Source organism: Marmota monax, unplaced genomic scaffold (genome assembly GCF_021218885.2).
Source record: "Marmota monax isolate L192 unplaced genomic scaffold, Marmota_monax_Labrador192_F-V1.1 WCK01_AAM20220418_F8-fsc00234, whole genome shotgun sequence".
NCBI lineage: Eukaryota > Metazoa > Chordata > Mammalia > Rodentia > Sciuridae > Marmota > Marmota monax.
Window position 1 is genome coordinate 1,588,614 of NW_026692493.1, and position 20,352 is coordinate 1,608,965.

At 56.7% G+C, this 20,352-nt stretch overlaps 1 protein-coding gene across 1 annotated transcript in view; it reads right to left on the reverse strand.

Annotated features, from left to right (window-relative positions):
* Positions 1-3,694: 3,694 nt before the first annotated feature.
* Positions 3,695-20,352, reverse strand: part of Ttll8 (tubulin tyrosine ligase like 8) — a 39,335-nt gene continuing 22,677 nt past the window's right edge. Inside the window, 5 exon segments of the mRNA XM_046443533.2 lie at positions 3,695-7,619; positions 7,621-7,887; positions 8,614-9,049; positions 10,250-10,490; positions 12,597-12,745. Of these exon segments, the coding sequence (XP_046299489.1) occupies positions 7,038-7,619; positions 7,621-7,887; positions 8,614-9,049; positions 10,250-10,490; positions 12,597-12,745 (1,675 nt within the window). The 3' untranslated portion in view covers positions 3,695-7,037.

Here is a 20,352-nt window from a genome sequence, read left to right on the forward strand (position 1 = left end):
GTTTTCTTTTTCTTTTTTGGTACTGGGGATTGAACCCAGGGGTGCTTTTCCACTGAGCCACCACATCCCCAGCCTGTTTCCCTCTTTATGTTTTATTTTGAGGCAAGGTCTTAGCTAGCTAAGTTGCTTAGGACCTCACTAAGTTGCTGCGGCTGGCCTTGAACTCCCAAGCCTCCTGCCTCAGCCTCCTGAGCTACTGGAATTACAGATGTGACCACTGAGCCTGGCTCACCCTTCTAATTTTTTTTCAATAAATTTTTTTAGTTGTTGATGGGATTATTTTATTAATTTATTTATATGTGGTGCTGAGAATCGAACCCAGTGCCTCACATATGTGAGGCAAGCGCTCCACCACTGAGCCTCGACCCCAGCCCCTAATTTTATTAATACAACTTCATCCTTCTGTTACTAGCTTGGCTGCTTAAGTTACCCTGATAACTTAAATGTCCCCTTTTGTTCTTCTCTTAAGCTGCACGTGGGCACTCCCCAGCCTCATAAGTAATTAAAAGTCATTAAAAATATAAAAGAAGCAGTCTAAAGGCCAGGTTTCCCAGGCACGGGGAAGCGCAGCATGATATGCCCGGCTTGCTCTGCGGCGGAGCCTGGCTTTGTCATCAAGAGGATACCTGCTGACCAAAAGCTCCCTTGAGTGTGCAGTAACTCCCGAGGGGCATTCTCATGAATGAGAGGGACCCCACGGGAACTCTGAGATCTGGGAGGCCCGAGGGCCCCAAGGAGCTCACACAGGTCAGCCTAGGCAGTGGCTGCGATGGCGGCGGTAATGCCCGGTGGATGGGCCAGCGTCCAGCTGCGTGTCTACGTCCAGCTGCGTGTCCACGGCAACCGGACGGGTAGGGGGGCGGGTCTCCCTTGCCTCAAGGTCATCACGTTATCTGGGTCGGGGCAAAGGTATGATTTTTTTTTTCCAGTGCTGGGGAGCAAATCCCCAAAGTAAGATTTTCTTTGCTTTGGGCTTTGTTAAATAGTAATTTAAAAAAAATACCTTTGTTTTATTTATTGGTTTATTTTTATGTGGTGCTGAGGAGGGAACTCAGGGCCTGGCACAGGCTAGGCGAGTGCTCCACCGCTGAGCCACAACCCCAGCCCCTGTTAAATAGCAATTTGACCAGAGACAGAGTGCACAGCTTCCAAACCAGAAGAAGAGAGACAGCAGGGCACAGTGGCTCACACCCTGGATCCCAGCGACTCTGGAGGCTGAGGACCTCAAGTTCAAAGCCAGGCCGGGCAACTTAGCAAGACCCTGCCTCAAAACAGAAAGTGAAAAGGTTCTTTGGGCCAGAACCTCCGTCTTCCAGTAATTTGCTAAAATATAGAGCATAGGGCAGGGGAAGGGCCCACAGGTGTTCTCCAGGCTGGTGGGAGCATGGAGCTGTCCCCTTGTACCATGCATCTACAAGGTGATGTAGAATCTACAGGAATGGTGCTGTTCAGAAGCGCACGCCTGGAGAGTGGTCCCCAGTGAAAACCTGGGAGGGCGCCTGGCATTACCCAGCACACTGTCACCTGGCAAACAGGCAGTTCTGCAGGAGGACAGTGGTTCAGTGTGTGAACTGAGCAACTCAGTCTCTCTCAGAGCACAGACAGCTTCCTGAACCCTGTGAAGGAGAACAGTCAGGAAAAGGCAGCCAAAGAGAAAGGCCATTCACTGGAAGGCCAGCCACCCTGTCCAGAGAAGCCCTGTGAGGACCGCCAAGGAGCCGCCTGCTGGGAGCTGGCCCTGTGGGGCAAAGGAATAAAGGACTCTGGCCTGTAAACACGGTTTCTTGACTGAGTAGCAGTGTGGGGGCCTCTCTTCCAAAGAAAGAGTCCAAGGAAAAAGTGGGTGGCTGGGGAACGCAGCTCCGTGGGAGAGCACTCCCGGGTTCAACCCCACCCCCAAAGGAGGAAAGCTGAAATGAGAAAGAAACAAATCCATCCAGAACAGGCAGGAACAGAGGGCGAGGAAGCTGGACTGGGTGGGCTACAGGGCAGTTAGCTGAAGTGGAGGGTGACTGCTGGCCCCGCCTGCTGCCCTGTCCCTCCCTGGCGCAGTCAGGACTGTTCGGGGAGACGGTGCATAGCAGTGGTGCCGGACGCTCTCAGGCCACCCACTCCCTGCAGGCGGCTCTCTGCGCAGCAAACCCACCCCCAACGCCGCCCTGGGGGCTGCCCATGCCCTGGTGTGGGCCGGCAGCCTGGTGACCGCTGGTCAGCACCCAGGGCTCCCTCTGACTGCAGAGGCGTCGGACTCCTTGCACACCTGGGACAGACACAGAAAGCTCAGGGAATGCGCAGAGTCTCTCAAGAGAACAAGGGGCTTGGAGGGTGGTCACTGAGCAGCCGGTGTGTGAACGGCAGAGAACAACGGACACAGGCACTCGCAGAGACGACACATGTGCAGTAGCAACCAGACCAGGTGTGATGACACGCACATCACCCTCCAAGGAGCGTGCAGCGCAGTCACAAGTCCAAGGTAGTGGGAATGCATGAGGCTCAAGGAGGGGAAGGCAGATCCTTAATCATCCATTTCCCCAAGTTGGCCTATGGATTCAATGTGATTCCCACCGATCCCTCAGCAGGGCTTTCTGTGACACTTCATAAGACAGTTGTGACATGTGTCAAGAAGAGAGTACAACCAGAGGGACCCTCCCCTGCAGATATAAGATGCGGCAGCTGGGCAGCATGGCCCTGCGCTGGGACAAGGGAACCTCCAGCAACGTGGATCACGCTCCAGGCCCAGCTGTGCACCCAGGCGGGACATCAGCCCATCAGAGGAAGGTTGTCCAACAAGTGACTGAAAAGACGGTTGCCTGTGTCGATGTAGAGTTTGATCCGTACCTCACACTGTGCACACAGATCAACTTCAGGTGGGCTAAAGGTGTTCATCGAAAAACGGAACTTGAAGCTCTAGTAATTAATACAGGAGAGTAGTATTTTAAACTTTGAGATAAGGAAAGATTTCCTAAAACCAAAATAGCACTGAAAGAAAAAGATCGATAATTTGGCCACACGAAAATGAACAACTTTTGCTGATCAAAGGGCATCTTTTAAAAAACTGAGAACAAATTGCTAACTGGGAGAAGCCATCCAAAACAGCGTCTTTGAGCACAACTCACCCCCAGGAGAAAAGGCAACGGTAGGAATTGACATTTCACAGAAGGAAGTTACACAACCAACAACGCACACCAAGAAACCCAGCTGTCAATCAAGGGTGTGTGAGACATTAGCACAATCAAAACCGAAACCCGTCACCCCTCCAGTCCACTTGCTGGCAGCACCTGATGACCCACTTCTGTGGGTGCAGGAGACCTCTCTCAAGCTTCCCATTGTCTCCTTAACCGAAGCATCAGCAGATCCCATGAGCTAGCAATTCCATCCTGGAAATACACTCACAAGACACTTGATCATGGCCATGGGGCATAAAAATGTTCACAAAAGCGCTGCCCCCCAAAGCAAAGCCTGCTACAGCCTAAACGCAGCCACGGGCGAGCAGGTCCAAGAGCTGCAGAATCCCCACAGGGACTGCAGCCACAGGGGCCAGTCTCAGCGATATGACGTCTGCGGGAATGTCCCGTTCCCCACCATGGGGCCCTACAATACCTCCTTAACAAGTAAGAATTGCTGAAGTCCAAAGTCTTGTTAAAATGAAAGACCCACGGATTCCCTGTCCAAGAAAGACGCAAGAGGCACTGGCTGCAAACGCAAGAGGTGATTTATTGCTACACAGGCGCCTGCGGGTGCTCAGCGAAACCTCAGCCGGAGCTTCGGTGAACTGGCACACCGGGCTTTGGGGTACAGATCTTTTATAGGGTACAGTGGTCAGTTTCCCTCCTAGCACAGTAACAGGTATCTCATTGGCTCTTTTGAATCCAGCATATAGGTCACTTAAAGGGTAAACTTGTTTTTCACTATAGGTTCCTGGAAAAACCACATAAAAACCATTTGTTATTCATTGTATGGTTTTTCATTGTATGATCCCGTTTGCCCAACCGTGCCGGCTCCTTTCCCAACCATCCTGTCCTTTCTTAATCGGTTACACTTAACTGATTTTCTGAAAAATACATCTGACGTCTGTGCAGGTGCGGAAGCAAGCCCTGGTGATTTGTTACTGGGCCTAAAGTTATTGGGCTGGGGTCTCTCAAAAAGAGAGCACATAGGCTCAATAACGAGAATCAGAAAGGGACGCACAGGCAAGACTGGTGGGCGTAGGAATGGCGGCTCAGTGCTGGGAGTCCCGCTCCACTGCCAGGCGGCGCTCACACCAAGGGTGCCCGGAAAAGCAAAGCAGGAGGGCGTGATGGGCCGAGGTCGCTGCGGCAGCAGCTCATTACTTTATCACAGTGACTGAGATGAAAAACAGCCCAGCAAGAACAGAGTGTTTCATGAACTGAGAACTGCCATCAGCCACAGCATGTGCCCCTGAGGCCCCCGGAGTGAGAGAGGAATGAATGGACGAATCAGATAGAGTCCTGGCCAGGTGATTAAGTAAGGAAAAGAGGTACGACGATGATAAGGGTAAAGACAATTCATGAGACGATATAATCGCCTATGTGAAAAATCCAAGGGAATATTAATCCGTAAAACTGACAAAAATGTCCAGTGAGATGACTGGATTTAAAAAATCAACTCCATTTCTATAAACCAGCTGTATTTGTAGATATAATAAAATTTTGACAAGAGGGAACATTTACAATAGAGGAAAAAGAAAAATAAATCTACCCAAAAGAGAGCAAGAGCATTACAAAGAGAACTACAGGGGTTTATTGAAAACTCTGAGGGATCAACAAATGGAGAGCCACCCAGTGTTCACAGTCTGGAAGACTCGGCCGCCAAGGACTCGGCCCTTCCCAAATTAATACGTGAGTCTGATTTAACCCCAGTGAGAGCCTCAGCCGTCTCACTGCTGGTGCTCCTCTGTGCACTCTGTCTAGAGCGCAAGGAGCTCAGGGCCTGTCCAGGGAGGAGGAGTGTGGGAGGCCAACCTTACGGATGACTGAGTTACACTCCCCAGCTGGGTGCTGAGGCGCTCAGTCACAGAAATGGGTGTGTCTTGCTACAGCCCCATGGGTGAAGCTATGCTCACCTGTTCCTTTGTAATCTAACCCCTTGCCCTGTTTAGGATAGAATCTTCCATGGAAGTGCCTGTGTGTGTCCCCTTCTCTTACTGTACCCTTGGGTGTGGCCTACCCAGGTGTCAGTCAACCTGCTGACAGTGGACATCATGAAGATAGACTCAGCCCCCTGAAACCTGACCCCTTGCCTCATTTGAATAGCTTCTCCTCAATAAAAGGGGTCAGCGCGTGCTCTCGCTCTCTCTCTCTCTTTCTGCGGACCCTTAAGATCAGAGGAGCTGTCACAGCAACCCCAAAGAAAAAGGTATTTGTGTCTCTTGTGCGGTTATTTCGTGCAGCCCAGTTAGCCCAGTTTAACTGGAGTGACCCCTGAGCCTTTTGTCGCGAGAACAGAAACCCGGCAGAGGAGGCTGGGACCTGCCTGGGGGATGCAGGCCCAGGGCAGAGCAGACCCACGCAGCAGGCCAACTGGGCGCACACCAGTCACGGAGGGATGTGTGCCCAAGAGCGGGGAGGGGCTTTCCCACAGGGGCCTGTCGGCACCCACAAAAGTCACCTAGACCCTGACCTGTAGGACACTACAAGCCAGTTCCAGGAGACCTAGGGATAAAAGGCAGCAGCAATCTGCTGAAAGACTCCTCTGGAAGTCACCTCCGTGACCCTGGAGCAAGGACTCCAGTCAATGTGCCAAGAAATCACCTGACTTAGGAAGTTGATGCTTGCATCAAAGGACACCCCGAAGGAGTGCAAAGACAGCACACGGGTGGAAGAAGGTCTCTGCAATCAAAGTCAGCTGAGAGGAAACTGCGCATGAAGAGAAAGAGCAGCACTCATGGAGCAGTGGACGGGCACGTTCCAGGGCAGGAAACCTACGTGGTCACCAAGTGTCTGAAAGAGCGATTTGCATTCCATTTGTGAGTAGGAAGACACAGAGTCCCACTGTACACCACAGAGAGGCCCGTGCTGAGGTGTCGGGAGCAGTGGCCGCTGCAGTGGTGGTCAGAGTGCAGACCAGCCCGCTCCCTGGGCTGCTTGCAGCACCCAGGGAATGGGTTGGCAGTGTCCCCCAAGTTCACGTCCATCTGGAAAACCTGTGGAGGTGACCTTATTTAGGAACAGAATCTTTGCCAATGTAATCAGTGAATGACGTCATGCTGGAGCAGGTAGGCCCAACTGCTGTCCTTGTGAGGGATTCTGAACGTACAGGCACAGGGGCAGTGTGCATGGGGACAGACCTAAGGGGGTGATGCAGCCAGCAGCCCTGGGAGCTGGAGGAGGCAGGAGGGAGCCTCCCTGGAGCCCCCACTGTCCTGCCGACACTCTGGCTTCCAGAGCAGAGAGTGTCTGTTGTTCTCAGGCTGTGGTACGTTAGGCAGTTCACACACCCAGCTAAGGTACAGCTGTCTGTCAACTGACCTTTCCCCCAGGCCCGTGGAGGCCCCTTAGTCTTCCGGGAGACACCTTCTTAATAATGTAAGCCTGGAAGTCACCCACACTGGGATGCCAGGCACCAGGCAGTAGGACAGACAGGCCTTGGTGACAGGTAGGACAAAGGGCTGGCAGTATCCTCCAGGGGCACTGCCGGCCCTGCAGAGGTATGGTGCTGCTCCTGCCTGGAGCCCCCACGGGCAATCCGTGCATCCGCATGTCCAGCAGACCTGCTGGGAGCCGGGCATATCCCAGGCACTGGGGATACAGAGGAGGAGACAGAGCAGCAGCCCTGCCCAGAGCTTCCCATCTAGGGGAGACTGGCATGGCCAGGAGGGCTGCTGGGAGGGACCAGGTAAAGTCAGACAGACAGACTGACCATGGAGGGGACAGCCAGTGGGAGGGGAGTGCACCAGCCAGAACAGGTGGGGGCTGGCTGGCCCTGGGTCTCATGGCTACACTCGGGGCAGCACTAGCGTGCAGATACAGTCCAGCCACACTGCCCATCTCAGGCACGACTTGGCTCTATCAGAACCTTCAAGGAACCCAGGCCAGAGCCTGGTGGTTCCGCCGCTTTGGGAAGCTGTGGGTCCAGTGACATTTCCCCTGCCTGGCTCTGTTCAAACACTCTGGCACAAACCCATCTGCACTACATCCAGAGAGACAGGGCACCGCCCACCGAGGCCCAGGGCGGGGGACACTGGAATTGCTGCTCCCAGCACTGTCTCCACCAGAGACCCCATGCTGGGTGCCAGTTGCCCCCAATCCCGCTCCCAAGCTCATGCTGATGCCCCAGTCCCATCCCTTCAAGACACAGCCGCTGCAATCACCAAACAAGCACAGGTGACCGGGGACACAGTCCTGAGCGCGCATCTCACCTGCGGCTGCGGGTGGCCTTGGGGACAGCGAGGTCTGCACCGACTTGGCGCTCTGCGGCGCGGGCGCCAGGGGGCGCACGCTCAGCGAGCTCGCATCCACGAGTTCGGCGGGCTGCGCTTTGGAGAAGGTGCTCTTGGGGGCCTTACTGTCCGCGCGCGGGCAGGCGCAGGCGGGCAGCGCGAGCTTCCCGCCCGCCTCGGCGTGCGCCGGCCTCGCTCTGCAGCTTCGCTCTGCAGCTTCGCTCTGCCGGCCGCTGCGGGGGCGCGGGCAGCGGGGAGCAGAGCGCCTTCGCGTCTTCCCGCTTCCAGTCCTGCCCAGCCCCGCGCGGAGCGCCGCCCGCCAGGCCCGGCACGGCCGAGGGGCACCGCACTTTGAGTAGCTGAGCGTCGCAGAGGGAAGCCGGGAAATTGAAGTTGGTAATGGGCGGCATTTGCCTCTTGGCCTTCTTCATGCCGATGCCCTCCACGCAGAGGTCGGATCCGTTGAAGGGCGGCAGCTCCACCACGGGCTGGGGAGAGGATGCGGGAGCGAGGGTGGGCCTGCACACCTGACTCTGGGGTGATGTGGACCCCAGGAGGCTCTTGGGACCTGCAGGCCAGGGGTGGTCCTCTGACCCCACACCCAGGGACCAGAGATGCCCTTCTCTCCCAGTTCTGCCTCCGTGATGAGGCCTCAGCCAGGCACCTGGTCCCTCCTTCAGAGTGAGTCTAGGGCACAGGGCCTGACCCATGGTGCAGAAGCCCCGAGGTAAAGGCCCCAGGTAGCCCTGCTGTCCAGCCTGCTGGAGAGTTCTCTAGGGGAGGAGGCCCAGCAGGCCCTGGAAAATACAGCCTGGAGTCTGGGGGAGCCCAGGGAGTTCTAGCCAGGACCCAGCCGTGGCCACAGAGTCAGGATGGGGGCTGAGAACCAGGGGGAGCAAAGTTAGACTTCAGAGGTCCTGGGACATGGTGGCCAGGGCTGCCCAGACCTCCCGGGGTCTGGAGTGAGCTCTTTGCTCCGTGCAGAGAAGACTGAAGTCAGGGGGAGCAGGGCAGGCCCAGCGCGTAGAGCACACCAGGACCAGGCTCACCAGACCTGGGCTCTGGACCTGTGTTCTCCATGATCCAGCAGGGCTGGTGGCCTGTGGCTCTGTGCAGCTGCTTCCAGTAACAGGAAGTGGAGGTGGCTGCAGCTTGGGACCCAAACCCATCCCATGGACAGGTGCTTGCAGCCAAAGGGGCAGCTGCTCTCTTACCTGTCTCCATAGAAGCTCAAAGTTGCCGATGTCACAGTTGCGGTCGACCTTGCGGTCCACCACCACCTTGATGGTGTCCTCCTGTACCTGGGCACAGAGCTGGGCCGTGACGGGTGTGGATGGGTGCATGGTGGGACTGGAATTGATCTCGATCAGCCAGGGCTTGAAGTCCCGCCCGAGGATGAAGTCCGCGCCGTAGAGTTCGAAGCTGTTCTTGCGGGCCTCCACGTGGTCCTGGGCCACCTTCATGGCGTTGGTGATGGCCCTCTTCATGGAGGGGTAGATGACGCTGCCCCACATGGCCCCACGGCCCCGCTTCTGCAGGTACTCCTGGAACCTGGAGCTGGACCACATGTTGTGGCCAGGCAGCAGTGGGCTGCGCCCCTGGTCATTCCGGAGCCGCTTCTGGATGGAGTGGTTGCACAGGTGGATGGCACTGCAGGGCAAGGTGCTGTGAGGCCTGATGCCATCCTCCATCGCCTGCCCAGGTGGCCCAGGCCTTGCTGTGCCCGGGACCCCACACCTGGCCCAGGTGGTGGCAGGAGGGGCCCATGCTAGTGGACTGGGTTCTTCAGGCTCTGCCACCTGGGGCCACCGGGATCGTAAGGAGGCAATGCAGAAGCCCAAGGAACTGTCACAACCTCCCCAAGGCTGTTTCCCTATCTGCATGTTGGAAGGGACACTGGCCCTTGAAGGGCTGATTTGGCGAGACAGATCCTGTGACATCTTAGTTATACTCTTATCTTGCTCTGAATGGATTCAAAATAAACACCACCTTTTGGGAGACTATAAAGTGCGACTTTGGGGACCGAGGACATTTTTGTTTGAACTGTAGCTATGTCGGGCCAGCACCCTGGGCTGGGAATTCCAACCTGTTCTGGGGGCGGGATCTGCTCTCACAGCCACACGTGAGCACTACCATGTGAAGTAGAGGGAAAGGAAAGAGGTCGGAGCTTCTGGAAGTTAGAGAGCCGTGGGGCCAGGCCCTGGGCCTACGGGCCCTGCCTGCCACTCGGGTCTGTGCACAGGCGGCCACAGCCACGCAGGCAGACTCTGGAGTCCTCTGTCAGTCCAGACGGAGAAGCAGGCTCAGCAGGGTGTGGGAGCTGCCAGGCAGGCGCTCATGGCTTGGTGAGGCATCGTGGGGCAGGCGTGGGGCTGGCAAGGGCTCCCTGGGGTTCTTTGCACAGAGAGTTCCCAGATCCCGTCCCTCTGGACCCCCTTGTTCTGGACAATTAGCCTGCAGCCCTACCCCAGGTGTGACCTAACAGGTGGGACTTGGGTGTGGCTGCCCACCCCCCCGTCGGGGTAGAGTTCACCCCAGCAAGGTCTCTGTTGGGCCACTCACAAAACTGCAAGAGGAAGCCCTGGTTCGGGCAGAGGCTGGGGGATGCTCGTGTGGATGGCACGTCCCTTAGGAGTCACAGGCCCTCACTGTCCTGTCCGTGCTGGTACCTGGTGAGGTGGGGTTCACCACCGCGGGTGCCCTGTTCCCGGATGTCTGAGCCTCTGCCTGGTGCCCCAGTGCTTTGGTGGTGGAAGGCGACCGTGAGTGTGTGGAGAGGTCGGCAGCTGGGGCACCTGCCCACACACACCCCAGTGCTTGGCACTGTGGGCATGACAGCCCTCCACTGACCTGTCAAGATTGTCCAGGGAGAAGCGCTGTGTGGAAAACCGCAGATAGCTCTCCTTGTAGAACCAGATGGTCAGGGGGTTCCAGTCTGTGACGAGGAACCACTGCCTGATGTCGAACTTGGTGTCATAGATGAGCATGGGCGTCTCGATGTACTTCTGCACCACCCACTTGTTGTCCTTGCTGGGCAGTTCCTCAGCCGCCAGCTCCAGGATGTCCTCCACCCGGTCCATGCACACTATGTCTGCAAGAGGCCACAGCTCAGGCCTGCGGCACGGCCTCTATGGTCCCAGCTCAGCTCCAGAGCCCACCTTGCCTTGGGTCCAGGACCAGGAGACAGCACGGCCAGCTGGGCAGGGCAGCTTCACCCTCAGTGGAGGAAGCCATAGTTAGTGCCCAGCTCGCCCACTGCAGGGCCACCGTCCACACTCCAGAGAGGGGGATGCAGAGATCCAGGAGGGACATGGCAGGGGCAGTGGGACCTTCGAGGGCTGGACGGTCAGGACACTAATGGTGCCCTGATGGACGTGGTACGCGTGGAAGGTGGAGTCCCTGAGTTCTCTCTCGGTTCCCCATCACCCCCTTAGGCCAGGTGACTTGCAGTGGCTGGGACACGTGGGCAGGAGGGCAGGCCTCACTGTGTGCGTCCCTGCCTTTCTCTGCCGTGACAACTCTGAAGCCTGAGGGAATGGGGTCCCCAGGTAGGGGACTTGATGGGCAGAGCGCCTGGTGGTCTGCCCAGGCCAGCCACGATGACCACAAGCCTGAGTGACAACGTTTTGCTGAGGGCCACTGAGATTTGGGGCTGCCATTTCCTGACACCAGGGGTCTATCCTGGGTCTATCCTGACTGACACAGGGTGGAGGGACGCTCTGTCCACAGAACTCCAGAGGCATGAGGGAGAGCTCCTCACAGGGCACGAGACTGGTCCCTTCAGTTCCAGGGAGTGGAGATCCTGCCTGACACAAGAGCTCAGGACATGGCAACCAACTCCTGAAGTCACTGAGCCCCAGACACCTGGGCAGGAGCAGGGAGCGCACAGCCAGGGACCAACAGAGAGGAGTGCTGTGCTCTGGCTTTAGACAGGGGTCAAGGTGCCCATGCAGTGGGAGGAAGGTCTGGCTGGCTGGACGGGCAGAGTACAGGGCAGGGGTGGGCAGAAGAGCAGAAAGAAGTCTGCAGGACACGGGGTGTGGACCACACCTGCCAGGCAAGAGGAGGCTCAGGGAGAGGGTCAGGACTGAATGCAACAAAACCACACATTAATGCATGTTTTAAGATCACAAAAATCAACAAACTATTCAAAATAATTCAGGATGCAAATAGAATATCCAAACTAAAAATAAAGCTGACTCGGACACCCACGAAGAAGAGGACATTCTGAATCACAAACAAGAGGGTACCGCGAAGGCTGTCCACAGAGGGAATCTCACAGCACTGGGGACAAGTGAGTTCAGCACTCATGTCAGAGATAAGGGGGACGTGCCTAACAGGAAAACTGGAAAATGCCACCAAAAGTTGATTGAAAACACGGGTAAAACGAGAAAACCACCTTGAGTTCTACCGAAACATACAAAAACACTCACTCCATTAGGAAAAAAATCAGAATATAATAATGGCTGTAATTTGAGAAAATGAAGTAAAAAACCTGAATAGGCAGTAACCACAACCACAGACAAAATCTAAGCAGTGTTAGGGCTCTGCTCTAAGAGAGAAGCTGGTTTTTATTTTAGTTAATTAATGTGTCTAGTTTTTAGCACTGGGGATTGAACTCAGGGGTGCTTTACCACTGAGCTACACTGGCAGTCATTTTTATTTTTTATTTTGAGACAGGGTCTCACTAAATTACTGACGGCCTCACTAAATTGTGAGGATGGCCTTGAACTTGTGATCTTCCTGCCTCAGCCTCCTGAGTTGCTGGGATCGTAGGTGTGGCCACCACACTCAGCAAGAGTCTGGGTTTTAGGGATGAGTTTGCTAGTGAATTAAGGTGTAGGAATCGCTCTCCCTGAGATGCACGTCCACCCTCTGTTTTAAAGGCTGGTGTAAGCCTGTCACTAAGCTCAACCAAGGTAATAGAGAAGGACGACCACAAACCAGTCTAACCTGGGAATGCAGAGAGGAGACACTGGTTAACTGGCAGACCTGAACATAGCACTGAGGCGGAATTGTGCGTCCTCCTCCTCCACCAGGCACCTGTGAGTCCTGAGCCCCCAGTGACCGCCACCCCAGCTCCCCACCTCCCCACAGGGCCACAAGCTGGAGACCACGGCTCGCTCCCGACACCCCTTGGGTGGATGTCAACAAGGGTGGCTCGTGCCCATGGAGCACCCATTCCCGGGGAACTCACCTCGGCCCCGGGACTTGGCTGCAGGTTTGATGATCCAGATGTTCCGGAGCCCGTCGATCTCTGTCTGGGGGTTCACAGAAGTGATCTTATTCAGCAGAGCCTGGCACTGCGAAAAGTAACTCCTTGAACTGGAGATGAAAGCATCGCCGCTACAAAGCAAGATGCGGAAAGTGTGTGAGGCTGCAGAGCTGGCCACGCCCAGTGTGCGTGGGTCTAGGACCGGCTGGGGCAGGCCAGGGTGTCCTGCCAACCAGAGCACAGCCAGGGACCCAGGCCTGCCAGAGTGCTCCTGGACAGGGAGGTCAAGAAGTGGGGACCCACCTTGTGGATCTGGCTGCATGTGTACCCAGGATGCCAGGCCTGGGGCCACATGGGAACCACTGGAGGTGGCCGGTCCCTATGCAGAGGGTCCATCTGCATGCACCGCGTCCGATGGTCCCCCGTAAGAAATGGACATGCCGTGCAGACCTTCCAGTCCACACCAGTGGCCAGTGACCACCCTGTGAGTCCACTGCTGCCCAGACCCCAAGATATTGTTGGTGGTTTTGCAGAGCCAGGCAGCAGTGGCCTGACCCAGGAGGCCCCAGGATCTTGTGGCACTAAGGCCAGTGGAGCTGCCGAGCATCTCAGGGTCTGCGGAACCCTCTGCACCTGGAGAAGCTCCCATGCAGCACCTCAGCAGCCCATGGCATGGGACCCTCTGCGGGTGGCAGCCCGGCAGCTCAGGAGGAAGTAAGTACCAGGCCACGCTTCCTGCACAGGGCCCAGCACACTGGCCATGACCCAGGCTGAGGGGCATCTGGGTTCTGTTGCCCTGCTGGGAGGGAGGGCAGCATCCAGGAGAAAGTGAAGCGTGGGGGACCCTGGCCATGTGGGCGGCCATCCTTGTGGAGCTGCAGTTGGGGGGGCCAAGAGAACATGAGCCCCCAGCAGTGACTGCCCTGCTGCGGGCAGGGAGCAGGGGACAGAGTGAGGGCTCTGCCTTGCTGGCTGAGTAGCAGTCAGGGCCCCACGCCCCTGAGAGCCCTCCTGGGTGGTAGAGCAGGAGGGCGTCGAGGCTCAGCCCCTGCCCCAGAAAGCTGTGGCCTGAGCTGGCCCCAGACCTGCAGTGAGGTGGCTCCTGGCCACAGGCTGCTCCCATGGCTGTGGCTTGGGGAGGTTAAGCAGTGGCCGCCCCAGGGGAAGGAGTCTCTCAGCCTCTCCCAGGACACGGCGCCCAAGTCTGGAAGGAGCCCTCCTCCAGGAGCTGCCCTGCCTGGGTCTGCGGTGGAGGGGAGCTGGGAGGCCACAACTCTGAGAGCCAGTGTGCGTGAGCCAGAGCCCAGCCGGGCTTCAGGAAGGACCCGCAGGCCAGGCTCTGGGCCCTGCCGCTCAGGAGAACAGATGGAGTCACTCCCACCCCGACCTGAGAAAGGGTGGTGCAGCCGGCCAGGCTCACTGGGTCCTGGTGCGTGGGGACCCCACGAGCCTTGGCCAGTAAGGACACGTGCACCTGAGGCTCCCTGCCGGCCCCTCCAGAGCAGCCCAGACCAGACTCCACTGCCCCCCTCCTGACCAGACGCAGGGGGCCTCCGTGACCCCTGGGACCTTCCTTTTTATTGAGGTCTAAGAAAATGTGGTCAAGTGCATAACGCCCTACCCAAAAAAGGGGAGTGCTCAACACCAACTGCCACGAGGGACGAGGACAAACGCTGCTCCTCAGCAGGTTCCCTAGGACTCCGCCCCTGGACAGCAGCCACTTGCGTTCTGACTTTCTACCGCCTGCACCGGCTTTGCCTTGAACTTACACCTGGAACCACACACGCACCCTGATGGCCTCTCAGGACAGGCTGCGAGGCTCGCCTGGCCGCTGCGCCTCGGGCAGCAGAGCCAGTGCCAGGTCTGGGCTCTCGGAACAAGGCCTTTCTGAGCACACGCATCCGCCCTCGTGGGTGAAGACCTCGGGATGACTAGTTGGACACGGGGTGTGCAGATGCCTGGATTTGTGGGAATCGTGGGAGTTGCAGGGGCCCACACGTGTGGGGTGAGTGGCCTCTGGAGCCAGGAAGCCGCTCTCCCCTCGCGAGCTCCTGTCTGGGGGCATCTGAAAGCCTTCTCTTGTGGACTCCTGAACGTTTCCATCAGACGCCTCTTCCTGACCCACAGCCGTCCTCAGAGTGACTAGGGGAGGCCTCACCGGACCCGCGGGCTGTCATGGTCTCCAGGACACTGCATGGCTCGCCTTTCCATTCAGTCCATAGTGCGCTCCAGTCGGCTGGTCACCACTGCGACCAAGAGACCCGACAAGAACAAGAGGAGGGAAAGCTTATGTGGGGGCTCACGGTTTAGAGGTTCAGTCCTTGGGCAGCTGACGCCATAGCTCTGGGCCCAGATGAGGCAGCACCTCATGGGCATGGAGGAGGAGAGCAGCTCAGGGCACGGCACCAGGAAGCAGAGAGCTCTGCTCACCAGGAACAAAATGTAAACCCCACGGGCCACCCCCGTGACCCAGCTCCTCCGCCACCCCCACTGCCAGCAGTCACCACCAGCTAACCCCTGCCGGTGGGTGAACCCACTAACCAGGTTACGGCTCTCATAACCCAGTCACTTCACCTCTGAACCTTCTTGCCTTGCCTCATGAGCTCCGGGGACGCCTCGTAGTGAACCTCAACGCAGCGCTTTCTGAGAAACGAACGGCTCATAACGCCCCCAGCACGCACAGCATTGGTCTTCTCATCCTGGTGGACTGTGGAAATCTTCCCTTGGGTGCTGGAGGTCGCCCCAGTGTTGGTTTCTTAACTCTCTCACATCCTGTCTCAAGTTCCTCTTTGTGTGTCTGTGAAGCAGGATTCCACGTGCTGCCCGTGGCCCCAGTGCTGTCCACTGAGGGGCCTGGCCTCAGGTTACATGGACAATTGAATGAGGACCCGTTACTGGGGTCTCCGTCCTGCTGCGCTGGATGGATCTTCTATTCTATCCCAATATACCTTATTATTACAGACTTAGTCTTGAAATAAAATCCTCTAATTTTGTTTTTCTTGATGGAGCCTCTCTTGTCTTAAATTATTATTATATTGCTGTATAAATTTTAGAGTCACTTTAATTTCTCTTGCCTCCAAAGAAATCCCTGCCTAGATTTCAGTTGGGATTCTGTTGACCTTTGGGTTGGTCTGGAGGAACAAACCACACCAGTAAGTGTCCTGATTTGTGAGCACATTTTTACTCGCTCATACACATATATTAGGCACCTGACACCTCTGAGCTTATTACTTTCAGTTTAGGGACTTGAATGAGTTTTGCTAGATTTATTTCTAGATCTCTGTTGTTGCTTTTTATTGTATACTGTGATTTTAAATGTTAGTCTTACCCTCTCTGCTAGCACATGGAAATAGAATGACTTTGTATTAATCTTGAGTCCAGAGACCTTGTTAAATTCACTTAATTCTAATATTTTTAAATTTCTTAAAATTTTCTATGTGCACCATCACACCATCTACAAATAACGCGCTTCTCCACCTGTGCTCTTTGTCTTTCCCCTCGTCTCCCAACTGCTGGACGCGCCAGCCTGCTGATCAGAGGACGGCTGTGAGCATCTGCGGACCATTCTGATTTCAGGACCACACTTCAGTGTATCCCACCGAGAAGCATCAGCTGTGGGATTGTTACAAACCACCCATCCACAAGCTTTTCTCTTCCTGGTTTGCTGGAAACCTGAACATGGACAGGGATAAAATTGTATCATTTTTGTGTATGTTGAAATCATCACTTAATCTCTTCTGCAAAGGTGACAGAATTTGCTGGTCACTTTGTTTCCTTTTTTGGTATGGGGGTGAACCCAGGGGTGCTCTACCACTGAGCCACATTCCCAGCCCTTGTCATTTCACTTTGTTCTGACTCAGGGCTCACCAGTCTCCAAGGCTGGCCTTGCACTGTGTTCTTCTGCCCCAGCCTCCTGGCCACTGGGATCACACCTGGCTGCCATGGGTCACTTTTAAATGGGTTTCTGGGTTTCCAAATGTGCAGCTTTCACACCTGTCTTCTGAGGTTGCTGTCTGGCTTAGCCCTTTCTCCAGAGCCCATGCCTCCATGGCGTTCACGTTGGCCATGGTCCCTGCACCTGCCTGGTGGGCGCTTTGACCGTCAGGCTTCACTTTTGGCTCTGAAGGCGCCTGATGGTGACGTGCGCATCTGACCAGATGCAGCCACACCAGCCTCCCTTGCTGCTGCTTCCCCACTTCTGAGTGTCCCGCAGTCACATGTAAAAGGGGTCTCCATGAACCTAGTTGAGTCTTTGGGGTTTTTTTAAAGCATTACTCTGGAAGTCTTTGTCTTCAGGGTACTTGCTGCATTTAGTGGAACGGGGTGATTTTGTTTCTTCATTTCTAATCTGAATTATGCCTGTGTTATGTACAACACGCATATGTTTGTAGGCTACATAAAGACGAGCAAACACGTTACTTACACACAGCATTGCATTTTAACACGGACTCAACTATGTGAATATATTCAAAGGGCTCCGTGATTCTTATGTGCTTAGAAACTGGTAAGATGTTAAAAATCAAGAACCTATGTTCAAATTATAACTCAATAAGTATATTTTTAAACTTAGGCTGAAATAGAAGAAGTGGACATATGATCACCAAGGTGTATGTGGACTCCCGGAGAGCTGGCCAGACCATTCCCTTGGAAAGTCTGTGTCTATAGTGCCTCTGTGCAATTCTGACGCGGGTCCTGGGCTTGTGACAGGGCCCTGGGACCACCGATGACAAGGCACCTCACCACCCACGCGGTGGTGTGTCTGGGGTCCTGAGCCAAAAGCACAAGTTAGCTGGAGGTGGCGGGCCAGCACACAGAGGCAGAATGGGGGCCCAGAAGCAGCGAGGCTCTCTGCAGTGACTTCCAAAGTGTTCTCCCAAAGAGAAATGCAGGTAGACTGGACTCCAAGAGCGGAGCATTTTCCGGCCACCCCCCCATACCAGGATTCTGAGCGCACCCCACAAACCACCCGAAGAATGGGCAGGAGACGCGCCCGGGCTCTGAAGAGCCTGTGAGGAGAAGCAGCAGAGACCGACCTCCTTGGTAGGAGCATGGGGAACAGGCCCACTGAGGACGGAACATTCTGAAGGGCCAGCAGGGCGGGGTCTTCCTGTGATGGCGCGAGCTGTGACTATGCAGGAGCCGCCCTGCACGGCTGTGTTCGGCTGAAGGGAGGACTCAGGCTAGTATCCAGAGTGGACCGGAAGGGCCTGGCACAGGGCAGGGCACAGCGGCCAGGGGGAGGCAGCCGGCCGCACACTGCACCTGCGGTTAGCCAGCGGTTCCCCAGAGCGGCGGGACAAGGCCCCCGCTGGATGAGCAGGAAGACCAGGACTCCCAGGACAGCCGCCCAAGCCACTGAAACCAAAGCCAGAACCTCGGAGCAGCAGGAGAAAGCACCCGGCCTCCTGGACAGAAGAGTGCTGAAGGGTGAGGCAGCCGTGGCCGCAAGGCACAGCCGAGCAACCCAAGAACTCCGCAGATGGAGGACTTCGCCCAGAGAAGGCGTCCTTCAAAACTGAAGGAAACAGGCTGAGAAAGAAGCGGAACCACGAGGGTCCCACCCCAGATCATCCCTGGAAGGAATATCAAAAGCAGCTCTTCAGACGCAGCTGAGGGACCACAGGAGTCAGGAGCTGCCCTGGGAAGGGCCAAAACGCAGAAAACCAAGCAGGACTGACCCTGCAAAGCCACGGAGAACAGCCCCGGGCAGCTTGGAGCCCAGAAACAGTGGACCAGGGTGGGCGCCTCAGGGAGCCGGGGCTGTGAGGGAAGCAGGGCGAGTGCCAGTGGGCAGTGGCAAGGGAGGGAGGCACAGCAACTGGGCAGACCACCAGCAGGGACGGGCGTGCCACAGGGTGAAGCACAGAGCCCTCAGGGCTTCCTCACCAGGTGGCATGGGTGGGCACAGTAGCCATGTGCCCCTTGACAACCTGAAGAGGACCTGCTGTGCTGCCAGTCCTGACCTCCTGACCCACACAGCACTGCGGAAGCAGGGTGGACTGCAGGAGTGAGGGGCTCAGGGCGCCTTTCCTCCGAAGGCATGTGGGTCATTTTCTTCCCTGGCTGCAGGCTGGGGCTCAGTCCTGGGGAGGGCTTCACTGAGGGAGGAGAAGCCACGTGGCCATGTGAACTGTCACTGGGACTTGCCAGAGGGGCTGGACGCACAGCGTTTCTCAGCTGTCCTCCCTCAGTGGAACCTGGGTCATCTGCACAGAAACAGTGAGGCCGCCCCAGCTGTGGGGCTCAGGAGGCCGTCTCTGGGCCGGGCCTGCGGCAGGCTTCTCACATCCCCCAGACACCTGACCCAGAGCTGGCCCACGGCCACCCACAGCTGTCAGCTGGACCTGAGGATGCAGATCAGAAGCACTGACTGGCTGAGGACCTGGGCCCCTCGCCATGGCTTCACCGCCACAGGGTGTGGCCCCAGGGGACGTCACACACGGCCGTCCCCACTTCCTTCCTGCATGAGGTCTGGCTGGCAGGAAGAACCAAGGAGCAGGAAAAGAGAGCAGAATGTGAGTGGAGACGAGGACCAACGGCAAGAGGGAACCCAGAACTGGTGCCAGAGCCAGGCAGACCACCAGCAGGGACGGGCGTGCCACAGGGTGAAGCACGTGGGTCCAGACGGAACCAGGAGACCTCAGGCCAGTGGAAGATACCCAGGCTCGGCCTCAGAACAGAGCAAGGAGACCAGGAGAGCCCACCGGGTGGTCTCCACGATAAAGCCAGGGTGCAGGGAGGCCGGTGGGCGTGGGGAGGCCAGTGGGCGTGGGGAGGCCAGCAGGGAATGGGGCCTGGCAACACCTGTGGAGGCAACAGACAAGAACTTCTCTAAACCACAGAAGACAGCCCTAGATTTAAAACTCCTCAAACCCTGAGACAGAGAAACCAAACAAAGCCACATCCAGGCACAGCAAAGTCAAACTTCAGGAAAAGAAAGAGAAAACCTTGAAAAGCAGCCCAAGAAAGAGTGTTGGGGGCATGGCAGTGGGAGCCACAGCCGGCCTCTGGGCCCAGTGCCACAGCCCGCATCATGGAGAGGCACTGTAGAGAGCTCCCCAGCTGCCCGGCCGGCTCGCCCCTCAACTCGAAGACCAGCTGCAGCCCGCGCAGGAGACTCGGCAGCAGACATGGGGAGGACCACAGGCTGGAGAAGACGCGATGGAGGCGCCTCAGGGGTCACTGCCTGCAGAAGGGAGACCCTGGGGCAGGGGTGGGGCGCTTGGCTGCTGGAGTCTCCCACTTGTCCAGGGAACAGTGAGACAACTCTGAGGCAGACCATCAGAGTCGAAGATGTCCAGAGAGATGCAGAAGTGTCAGAGGGAAAGGGCAGTGGGGACAGAAAGCAGGAGGCCATCTGTCATCAGAACAGAGACTGCAAGCTGAACACTCATGGCATTGTGTGCAGAGGGCTCCTGGCCTGCACTGATGGAAAGAGAGCTTGATGGGCAAACAGCAGGCCCAACATAACTGCTTGTTGTTTATCTTTACAGCCCTGGGGACTGAGCCCGGGTGCCCTACCACAGAGCTGCAGCCCTGGGGACTGAGCTGGGGGTGCCCTACCACGGAGCTGCAGCCCTGGGGACTGAGCTGGGGGTGCCCTACCACGGAGCTGCAGCCCTGGGGACTGAGCTGGGGGTGCCCTACCACGGAGCAGCATCCCTGGGGACTAAGCCCAGGTGCCCTACCACGGAGCTGAAGCACTGGGGACTGAGCCCGGGGGTGCCCTACCATGGAG